Source organism: Nansenia antarctica (assembly GCF_963989245.1).
Source record: "Nansenia antarctica genome assembly, chromosome: 3".
Lineage (NCBI taxonomy): Eukaryota > Metazoa > Chordata > Actinopteri > Argentiniformes > Microstomatidae > Nansenia > Nansenia antarctica.
In genome coordinates, this window is record NC_137688.1 from 29215554 (window position 1) to 29227632 (window position 12079).

Here is a 12079-nt window from a genome sequence, read left to right on the forward strand (position 1 = left end):
TTCTCTCGTCTATCTGGCTATGAAGCAAATGACTGTGAATGATATTAATTGATTTGGGCATACATTATGAGAGCAGGTTGAATATTTTGATGAAAGTGCATACAATATTGCTTAAGAATTCAATCTTAATACATCTTTAAATTGAGTCATAAGTCACACTGAGTTGAACATGAACTTGTGAGGATGTTGGTTAATATTGTGACGAGTTCAACACACCCGTTTCGTTAGACTATGATCAATTCTAAAATGCCTCCAATAAAAAAGATAAATAATCCATGGCAAAGGTGTGGCATCAAAAAACAACGCTTCGGGATTCAGAACTGAACTGAACACTTGAAGCAGACGTGACATCGCCAACAGCTTTGACTTTGACCAGACTCCCATTTTCCTCATCATGCTGCAGAGTTCTGTAAGTCTCTCACCTGCTCAGGAAACCTTTAGCAATGGAACTTGAAAATGATAAGCACAATCCTTTTGTACTCCTTTCGAAAGTTATGGTTGAGCACCCCGTAGATGACTGCATTCAGGCAGCTGTTGAAATACGCCATGAAGTAGCTGGCGGTGAAGAGCCACTCAGGAATACCTTGGCTCAGTCTTGGGTTGATGGCCACTGCCAGGCCTATGAAGTTCAGGGGAGCCCAGCACACAGCGAAGAGGACGAAAACCACAAACATGGTGAGGAAGTTGCGCAAGTCATGTGGCTTGATCCTAGGCCGAGAGTCGGGCTTGACCCGCTTGCGCACCTGGATGACCAGGATCCAGATGCGGAGGTAACAGTAGGTGACAATGCTGATGGGGAGAATGAAGTGGACCACAACCACTGTGATGGTGTACAGGGAGCTGACGGACTGGGCGAAGGTGCAGGAGAAAACCCGCGGGTCGTACTGAAGAGACTCCATGAACCAGTTGGGCACAATGGCCAGTATGGTGAGCACCCACACCAGGATGACATAGCCCATGGTGTTGCTGTTGGAGAAGAGCTTGTCATACTTGAGGCTGTGACAGATGTAGCAGTAGCGGTTGATGGCGATGCCGGTGATGTTGAAGATGGAGCCGATGACACTCAGCCCCATGAGGAAGCCACTGATTTGGCAATGGATGTGTCCTGCAATCCAGCCATCATGGAAGATAGCAGTCAGGACCAGAGGGTATGGGTAAATCGCCACCACTAGGTCTGCAAGGGCCAAACTGACCACAAAGGCATTTCCTACGGGGAAAGAATAAGAAAATCAATCTTTATGTTTCATTAAAGAATAACATGTTTGTTGAAATTGTTTATGGAAGATTCGTCTTTAAACCCAGTATATTACAACCATAAAGTTTCAGTGTGTTTGGATTGTAAATGCAACCTCAGCATCTTCAATAAGGTTGTGCATCTCACTGGCCTCGTTAAAACAAATACATATTTAAAAAGTGTAACATCCCGTGTGGGCATGGCTTTACTAGGTGAAGTATCCTATTGGGCTTCTATCCCTTTGAAAAGCTGCCAACCCCTCACCCAACATCCACAACCATTAGTGTGAGAAAAAAAAGAACGTTAAGACCTGTGTGTTAAAATGACATGAGACCACAGTTCAGGATTGCCTGCCTCAGCAGAGCTGCTCTTGCAGTGGCTTCTGTGAGGCTCCATCCCTACTGAGTGACCATTTCACACCCAACCATGCTCCGACTAATTCAGAACCATGAGCTGGGTTGACTGAAACAAGGATGATTATAGCACCACCACTGCCTTCATCCTCTGAAGAGAATTGATATGTGGATGAAGTGACATACCCAGATAAGGCCACTGACAGGTAGGTTCACAACACCAGGACCAATGAGGTGAGGTGGTTGTGAATGGAGGAGATGAGAATACCCATATGCCCCACCCGATTGACCCAAACAGGCAAAGATCCAAAATTCTGATTCTAGAATTCCTCATGTTTGAGAACGGGCACAATGGACACCACAGGGGCAGTGCTGTGACCATGGATAGCTGTGCAGTAGTTGGAATTATTGCTCATTACTAAGATTGGAACATCTGTGAGTGCTTTAATGCTATTCATATTCATAGCATTCTTTCCACATGTGCTACCCTGACACAAAATGTAACATTTCCAACATTTACATTACTAAATATCTCATGGTCAGACTGACTTGGACCAGAACCTCATATGGATCGATTGAAGTCTTGACAGTTTTAGACAGTTTTTACTACTAATAGTTGGGTTGGTATTCTGATTGAGATCCATTCCCTGTGTGTGAATTCTGCCAGTCCTACCTTGAGAGAGGGGGACATGATTCTCTCTGACAGAACTTCACTAATGATCAAGTAATTACCACTGACAGGAGCAGTGAGAAGTAGAAGGAGAGCTGTATCTACTGTTAATGAGGTGATCAAACAAGGGGGTAGAACTCTGTGAAATAGCTACAACTTTGCAGTCGATATGTGCATAGCAATAACTAACTTGAATCTGATTTCCGTTAGCTTATCAATTTCTCTCTTTAGATTGTTATGGTGATACATAAGCAAGTATTTTACTCTAGGATGACGTAATATGAAACCTGACAAAATGCACAAGGATCTCCAAGAAATCACAGTATGTGCTTTGTGGTCACTTAATCTGTTAGCTCCTTTACATAGGGGCTGAATTTATGAATCTGAATTTATGAATCCAAGGTGTACATAAAACTGTCATTCAGTAACAATGAGCTGCTGTGGAATGAATGAAAACAATTCCCAGCAGTGTGCCACCATGACTGCGTCAGCTTGACTGCACTCTTGACAAGTTCTAGAAAATACTTTTTGATTTTCAAATCAATTGACTGGATGAATCACTTTCCCATTGGTTCTGTTTGAAGCTGATGCTCAGAAAAAGAGAAATATAAAACTATAGGAGAGCTGTGACTCAGGGAGAATTATAAGGTTCTATCTCAATTTTTGTCAAAATTTAGTTTTTTACATAATCTGATCCAGTAGGTGTTTATTAATGCCTGTGTGGTGTTATTTTTAAAATGTTGACATTTTTGAGTTAGTAATTAATAAAATACAAAGGTTCCATCTCACAAAACATAATGGACTGTAAAAACGTTGACGCTCAATATCTCTAAACTACCCTAAACGGAGATAGAACCTTATCATTCTAAGATCACGATATGCCGCTGATGAACAGAACAATCAAACAATTAACTCCACACATGGCATAGTCCATGTGGCACATGGCAAACTCCACAAAACTCAGGGAATTTATTGTTAAAGAAACCAATGTAATAAACAATGTCAGCCATACAGTACAGTATGAGATGGAGGTGCATATTACCTGCTTTCCTTAGTTTCCTATTTCTGAAGACAGACACGATGACCAACAGGTTGCCCAATATATCTACTACAATAGTTGTGATCAGCACACTGGCCAGTAAAGTCATCACCCAAGGAAAGCGATGGTCCTCTTTGCTCCCATCTCCATGTGAAGAGTTTCTGGGGGTGATAGTTCCTTCTACCATTCTCAATTCATACTTTGTTGTTAAGGACAGGTTAAACTGCGGCAGGTACCTTCCAACAACGTGCATTGAGTTGTACAGTGTCCGTCCAGTCAGTGAATGCAAGAAAGGCATTTATTCGTTTTTTGTCTACCTCATGACATTATTTTAAATAATTTAACGAATTTATTCGTTTTTTGTCTACCTCATTATTTTAAATATTTTAAATCTTAAACATGTCAAACTAAGTGAGATGTTTTAAGTAGGTGATTTTATGTTATTATGATTATTATTATTGTTGTTGTTGTTGTTGTTGTTGTTGTTGTTACGACAGTGTATTTGTTAAACAGCCAATAGAGTTAGTATATTACGCCACTCTCATCTTCTCAGCGCATTTAGAGGGCAGTTTCATTCTAATAAAAGACATAAATAAAGTCTTCCACATCTGGATGTTGTAGATATTAGGACAGAAATACAACCTTTATCAGTTCTGTTTCTCGAAGACAGTTTTCATTTTGTCTTGCAAGTCAGTTGAAAAATGTTGTCTTGTTTTTCCATTTTGATTGTGTCCAAAATCGGTCTCCACATCCTATGAAACTGTTCATGTGAACAGCTCATTTAAAAAATCCATGCCCATTCAAGGCTCCCTCCCTTATTCGTCATTCATCATATTATTTTAATGAACTTTCTAACTTCAACCGCAACTGTATAATTTTAGCACCACACTTGCGTAGCCTGCTTACAGCGGTTTTTAATCCCAAAAGTGTAATTCCCATTTGTTCAATCCTCAGTGTGGTTGTGGTTTTCGCTTCTCCGCTCGTCTTGTCTCCTATCACTCCTGAAAGTGTCTGATCGCCACTGTTTCAATGGGCTGCTACCGGTGTTGTGGTCTCCTCATACCACGTGCACTCGTAGGGGTCCATAAACCCGGTCAGAGGATAACTACTTCGGCGCTCCTCCTGCGCATCAAATGCTGATGATGAAATGACACCAATCTAATCTTGTTTCCAGAAACACTATACTACCAATTAATTTGGTCTATCACCATTTTTTTCCAGATAGAATGGGACTAATTAACGAGTAAATGCAGAAATTCATGAAGTCTCTGTTCTCTGTTTTGGGATGAAATGTGTTGTGTCTACCACAATTAATCGAACACACGCAAGATACATTGTTAGCAGATATAATATTTACTTAAATTCTTGAATGGATAACAGAAAGAGAAAACTATTTGTTTCCTCACAACATTGTGTTGGTGTCATTATTAGACAATGATTAGTACTACTGCAATTCTCATTTAATCATAGTTCTGAAGATGTCAATATGCAGCCCTGCATGGTCATCTGAAAAAACTTGAAATCTGTGTTAAATAAATGTAACGTTGAGATCAGTCACAGTTTTCTGAAAATATTCTTGAAAACATGGTTGAATAAGACAAACAATGTGAATGTTGAAAATGTGCCATGTGTCAGTGTTCATGAGTCACATGACACAATGATTGCAATGACATGAAAACAATGTTGATTCAACCCATCTGTGTCCAGTGGAAAGTTCAAGAAACTTTTTTTAGCCAAAGTAGATGGAGCTATAAGCATTTTCATACTGCCATTCTGATTTCCACAGGGGATTCAACCAGGACAGAGAGGGCAGATAGCAAGTAAGGGAAACAGAACAAATTGCCTCAACAGTATGTGACACATAGTACCATTGAAACTGCATATGGCTATCACCAACATAAAGGCATGGAAGAAGAAAACCAGCCCGTTGAGATGAATACACATTTGGCATTGATACAAAACAAGAAAAGAAAATGTAATCAATCATTAATATAGTTCATCAAACAAAACATTCTCAAAATCTTTGGATTTGTGTCCAAATAGGGTGAATGTATCCCTTGTCTTATTTATATCCTCCCTAATCTATCATGCACTTTGTTCATGCTTGACTTGAAAATCCCCTATCCTTGTAAATTATGTGTTGCCTATTTTGGTGTCAGGGAGTGTTTTTGCTGAGTGGGCTTGACCAATGTAAAGTACCGGTATGGTGTTTAGCTGTAAATCATGTTGAGCTCTGAACCACCTTGTGTCTGGAATCACTTTATGTCTGGAACCACCTTGTGTCTGGAATCACTTTGTGTCTGGAATCACTTTGTGTCTGGAATCACTCTCTTGTGAACCTGCACCTATGTTAATGACAAGCCCATCAGCTTTTCAGTGTAGATCCTGTCATGCTGAGTACATAGCTTCATGGATCAACAAAACATCCACACAGACTGGAGGCATGCCATGCAGAGGACCTATTACCTGCCTCCCTTCAAAACACAGCCCGAATCATAATCACCATCATATCTGAATTGAGAGTCACAGAAATTGAGAGATGTGTTGTGTTGTAGGCTATATCCGCCCCCTGCAATTTAATGCCAGCGCTATAGTCCTATACATTATTCTAGAGGCAGGAGCCATTTCTGCATCCCATTCTTCATGCTGACCTGCAAATTGTCCAGGGTCATGCTATCATCATGTTAACATGTTTGTTGTTCTTCCATTAATGATAGAAAACCAGAGACACGGCCTGCATTTTCTGACAATGTTGTACAGATTGATAGCTATTTTGATTTTGTAAGCACTGTTATCATGCACAATAAAACTGTGACAGGGTCTGGTGAAAAGGTCCTCAAGTAGGGCAAGGTCATTTTTGCAGATTTTGAAAGTGCAGATTGTACGCTTTCAAATGATGTGTCATAGATTGAAATCTGAAAGTAGTTGAAGAAGATATGCTTATTTCAATCAAAACAGACGCGTTTGCTACCCAGATTCTGTCGATTATTCCTCTACAACATCCGAAAGATACATCCATTCCTCACGAGAGAAGCAGCACAAGTCTTGGTCCAGGCACCTGCCTCCGCCATCAGACCGTTGCAGCTCATCCAGAATGCTTCCACCTCGGCTGGCTGCCCGGCACTGCCGCCTCTACGAGGATGCAACAGTCGTCTATCTCTGCACACCTTTAGGGGGTGGCGAAACCAGTCCACTGCACAGTCAGTACCGTCAGAGTAGGAGGGGTCTTAGTGTGATTATTTTGGGGTGGGCTGTGTGATAGCCGTGTTTTTCCTGATTATGCACGGCTCAAAGGGGCCATGGGGAGATGCTTAGAACCATGTGACAGTGCCGATTGGAACAGTGCAAGCTTCCTAGCAAGGAGGCGTTTGCATAATGAGACGGCCAGGGAATTTGGTAACGCATTACGCCGCCTGATAATTAGGGCTTATCCCTCTGCCGACAATGACACCCGTGAACTTTTCGCGACCATTTCATAGAACATGTAGGTAGAGGGGACCTGCGCATCAATCTTCGTAGTGCCAAACCGTCCACATTGGAGGAAGCGATCAATCTGGCCTCCGAACTTGAGCTCATCAGGAGCCTAGAACAGACCCACCTTGTCTCCGATACCCAGGTTTGGGGCGTGGTTGAAAGATCCCCCAATGATAAGCAGATGGAGCTCTTATTGGGAGTGGTAGAGGGATTAAGTTACAGCATACAGTTCAGTCCATGCAAGCCCCAGGAAACTCCCAGGCCAGTACAGCGCGCAGCAGTGCCTCGAACGTACGCGGACCGAGTGGCTGGGTTCCAGACCGGAACTATCGAGAGCGGGGAGAAGTATGTTGGGAATGTGGGTGTAACCAGCATACACAACGTGACTGCCCTTATTTGCAGGGAAACTAGTGGGGGCGCGCACAGCCGGCCAAATGCCTGCCCCCCCCTCTTCGGGATTCGCATGTGACCAGAAAGGACCCGGTGTATATCTCCGTGCCAAAATAGGTGGGTTAGATTCCCATGTTCTAGTTGATACTGGGGCGCAAGTGTCAATCATCCCCAAGCAAATGTGGCTGCAGTTGACTAAGGGGGGTGCTGAGTTAATGGAATATCTGTGGAAAAACTTTGGCTGCGAATGGGGCGGGCATGAGCATAATAGGTCAGTGGCAGATCATAGTTCAATTCGATACGCTAGCTCTGATTGCTGAGTTTCTGGTGGCTGATGTGCCCACCTCTGATGTATTACTGGGTATTGATTTTCTTTCCAAATTCTGCGCAGTCATTGACTTAGATAAGCAGTGTTGCTGCCTGATGGATAAGAAACTGCTGTTGATCTCAGCTCTAGAGACAAACCAACCCCAAGTGGTTACAGTTTACGCCGACACCACGGTGGGCCCTCGCTGCGAAGTAATCATTTACATTTTCAGGGTTTGTGAAGGGCCTCCTGGGCAGATGCACCGCAGGCATGCTGGAGCCCTCCGCCTCCTTATCTTAACATTGTGATGTGTTAGTAGCTCGCGTTGTGTGTCAGGTGGACCAAGGGGTTATGCCAGCAAGGGTTATTAATTTGACCGAAGATACCCTTATGCTAAAACAGGGCATGAAAATTGGCACCTTATTCACCGATGTTACCATAGGGCAAGCCGCAGACGATGCGGGGCGGGACGAGTGGTGCGCCCCAGTTTGGTCCATCGATGCTCTAGTGACACAGTTTGGGTTGGAGGAGAAGGGGTTTTCGCCCTCAGAGGTTCATTCGGTGCGGGGCCTATTGCAACGCCATGCCACCATTTTCAGCACTGGGGAGACTGATTTGACTAATTGACTGCACCAAATAGATACAGGGGATGCCAAACCCATTAAAATGGCGCCACGTAGGGTTCCCCTTCACCTCCAGCGAGAGGTGGCCGACCACATAAAACAGATGCAGGAGAACAGGATTATATGACCGTCCTGCAGCCCGTGGGCAGCCCCTGTGGTGCCAGTTAGAAAAAAAGATGGTAGCTTGCGGTTCTGTGTAGACTACAGGAAGCATAATGACGTGACCACAAAGGATGCGTATCCCCTCCTCCGAATTGATGATGCCCTAGGCCTAGCCTAGACAGTCTAGCAAATGCACGCTTGTTCTCCACTCTCGACCTAGCCAGTGGTTATTGGCAGGTGGAGGTTGACCCCCAAGATAGACCCAAAACAGCATTTACGACAAGACAGGGCCTTTTTGAATTTTGGGCTATGCAACTCACCCAGCACCTTCCAGCGCCTAATGGACTTAGTGTTGGCAGATTTACAATGGACCACATGCCGAGTGTATTTAGACAACATTATAGTGTTCGGGCGGACGTTTCAGGAACATCTACACAGGTTAGATGAGGTTCTCTCTAAGCTACAAGCAGCTAACCTGGAAGTCAAGCCCTCAAAGTGTAACTTTTTTCTACGCAGGTGAAATACCGGGGTCACATTATCTCCATGGAAGGCATTAGAGCTGAACCAGCTAAAATCAAGTCGGTCCGTGGGTGGCCTGTACCCAAAACCCAAACCGAGGTTAGGAGTTTTTTAGGTCTGGCCTCTTATTATAGGCGCTTTGTTAAGGGCTTTGCAGACATAGCGTGCCCCCTGCACCAATTAACAGAGAAGGGGAAACGATTTCGGTGGGGAGAAGACTGCCAACAAGCGTTTATGCGGTTGAAAAATAGCCTCATTACGGCCCCAGTCCTTGCATATCCCGACCCCACTAAGCCGTTTATCCTAGACACGGACGCAAGTGACGTCGGAATTGGGGCGGTATTATCTCAAGAGGAGGGGGGTATGGAGCGTGTGATCACGTACGCTAGTCGAGTGCTGACCAAAGAAGCGCGTAAATACGCTACTACAAAAAAAGAGCTGCTAGGCATGGTGACATTTACTAAGTTCTTCAAACATTACCTGCTAGGAAGAGAGTTTGTGTTACGCACCGATCACAATTTGTTACGTTGGCTGCATAATTTCCGGGGCTTGGAGGGGCAATTAGCCCGGTGGGTTGAGCAGTTGGCGAGTTTTCAATATCTAATTGTTCACCGCAAACAGCACACTAATGCCGACGCGCTCTCCCGTTTGCCGGCTTTTTCTGATGAGTCAGGGGCTGCTTCTGCGGTAGAGGGACAACGGCCCGCTATGTCTGTTCGTGTAGTAAAATGGACTGCTGAACCTGTAGCTTCAGAGCCAGACATGGGGGTCTGTGATGAGTTGGCCCGAGCACAGCAAGGGGATGCAGAGATAGTGCAACTCATTAAAGCTAAGCAGAGTGCTGGGGGTAGACAGGGGGAATTGCCGAATAAGCCAGAGTTGCGTAAATATTCCCCGGTATGGGACCAGTTGCGGGTACAAGATCAGTGCCTGGTACGTGCTCCACCTTCCCACTCTGATGCAGCTGCTACAATGCAGGTGGTTCTTCCTAAAGTGATGGTGCCCTCCATACTAGCAATGTTGCATAGCACAGTTACAGGTGGCCACCTAGGCATTCAGAAATTACAGGCAAAAGTGAAAGACCGGTTCTATTGGCCAGGGTGGTTTGGGGATGTAAAGAAATGGTGCAGGGAGTGTGTGGTTTGTGCGTCTCGGAAGACACAACGCAGGCCACCATGCGCTCCCATGAATGTGTCTGTCTGCTCTCGGCCATATGAACGCATTGGATATTTTGGGTCCCCTGCCAGAAACTCCAAATAAAAACAAGTATATCCTGGTAATTGGGGATTCTTTTTCAAAGTGGACAGAGGCTTTTCCTCTCCCCAATCAGGAGGCCCATTCCATTGCAAAGGTTCTGGCGGAGGAATGGGTCTGTCGTTTTGGGGCACCTCGCAGTATTCACTCTGACCAGGGACGAAATTTCGAGTCGAACCTGTTCAAAGAATTGTGTAGGTTACTAGACATCCACAAAACCCGTACATCAGCCTACCATCCCCAGTCGGATGGATTGATCGAACATTTTAATCGCACATTGTTGTCTATGTTGTCCCTTTTTATAGATGCTAACCAGCTGAATTGGGATACCCTGTTGCCATATGTGATGATGGCTTACAGGAGTAGTGTACATGCCAGTACTGGGTATACACCCTATAAGGTCCTGTTTGGGCAGGAAATAGTCCTCCCTGTCGACGTGATGCTGGACGTGAGTCCAATGGATACATTTGTCTCGGCTAGTGACTATGTAGCCAGAGTGGCAGATACCTTATCCACTGAGGTGGGGGCAGTGCAGAGGCACCAGGCTATGGCCTCGTCACAACAGAAGGCAAATTATGATTTTCGTGCAAAGGCGCAACATTACTCCGTAGGAGAGCTGGTGTGGGTGCGGAATAAGGCGAGGAGGTGGGGCGTCTGCCCTAAATTACAGAGGCGATACAAGGGGCCGTATAGAGTCTTGGAGTGTGTGACTGACGTCCTCTATCGGATCGCACTAGTAGAGGGGGGGCCGGAGATGGTTACACATTACAATCGACTCAAACCCTTTGTACCTTGCTCCTTTGCAGAGACACCGGTGCCCCAAGAACGACCAGGCGGGGTTCCGGGTCGCACTTCCCAGAGCGAGCGCCCTGCAGAGGTCCACCACCAGTCCTCAGACGGGCCGGCGAGTTCGGGGTCAACCAGGGGGCCGCAACCACCCGTAGGGACCAGGACACCGAGGGAGTGTCTGTCACCGGCTGCAGCAGGCCCCCAGAGGGAAGACCTACCTAACCGGACCAGCAGTCCACAGCAGCCAACGTCGTCCCGGGCTGAGGGAGGAACCATGAGGGCACCAGCCGGCTGGTCCCACTCATGACTCTGTTTGAGAATCTGGGGATCAATAAATAGACAGAGCCAGGAGCTGAGCGGGTCTCTAGGGGAGCGGCCAAGTAACGCGTACTACTGCCAAAGACGTTGTTTGTGACCGGACAGATTAACAGTAGTTGCTTAACGCTCTGCACACTTCTAGGGGGGTGGGTGCCGTTCGCAGATGGTTAGGGCTGCCGGCGGCGAAGACAGAGAGTTAGGGGGAGGAAGTTGCACACGGTTAGGGCAAGAATAGGATGGGACGGGAAAATAGGTGCACACCGGCCGCTCCCTGAACGGATTGAGGGGCGCTCCTACAGCTGGGGAGTGTCCCAATTCTACTCACCGTGTTGACATCCCCCTGGAGGCTCCAGCCCTATATGAGCCTAGTCGACACGGTGATACCACGCACAGACCCCGGGGGAGGGTCTTGTCACTTGGGCAAGTTGAGTGCCTTTTTAATAGGAACGTTTTGTGTTGTATGTTATGTGTATGTTACGTGTATGTGTGGGGTTTGGGGGGTGGTTTTAGGAGCTGTAACGTGGGGTAAGAGGAGGGCTAAACCAGTCCACTGCACAGTCAGTACCGTCAGAGTAGGAGGGGTCTTAGTGTGATTATTTTGGGGTGGGCTGTGTGATAGCCGTGTTTTTCCTGGGCAGAGCGCCCCATTGTGCTGTGTGTTATTCTTTAATCGTGTGTGAGGCTGGTGTGGCAGGCCGGTGTTTTGTTCCTTTATTGGTGTGTTTTCTTGATTTACCCTTTACCTTTTTACCGTGTTGGTATTTGCAGTGTTCAGTCCCTAGCAGCTTTCTCTGGTGGGAGGGCTAGTTGTAGTGGGCTCGGGGAGCGTCCGTCCTTACCTCATGTCAGGAATTTTACCTGTGGGAATAAATAAAACATTTACATTTACATTTTTGGCATTTAGCAGACGCCTTATTCCAAAGCGATTTACAATCAATACATTTGAATACTAAACATGTGAATCATCAGTCCACCATTCGTAGCAGGAAGAGTAATCCAGCTCAGGC

The 12079-nt window shown here is 45.7% G+C and overlaps 1 protein-coding gene across 1 annotated transcript; it reads right to left on the reverse strand.

Annotated features, from left to right (window-relative positions):
* Positions 1-437: 437 nt before the first annotated feature.
* Positions 438-3483, reverse strand: mtnr1al (melatonin receptor type 1A like; the record flags this gene model as incomplete). The annotated part of the gene is made up of 2 exons (XM_080527144.1): positions 438-1207; positions 3300-3483. 2 exons carry the CDS (start codon positions 3481-3483, stop codon positions 438-440), a joined length of 954 nt encoding a protein of 317 aa, XP_080383270.1.
* Between the last annotated feature and the right edge of the window lie 8596 nt (positions 3484-12079).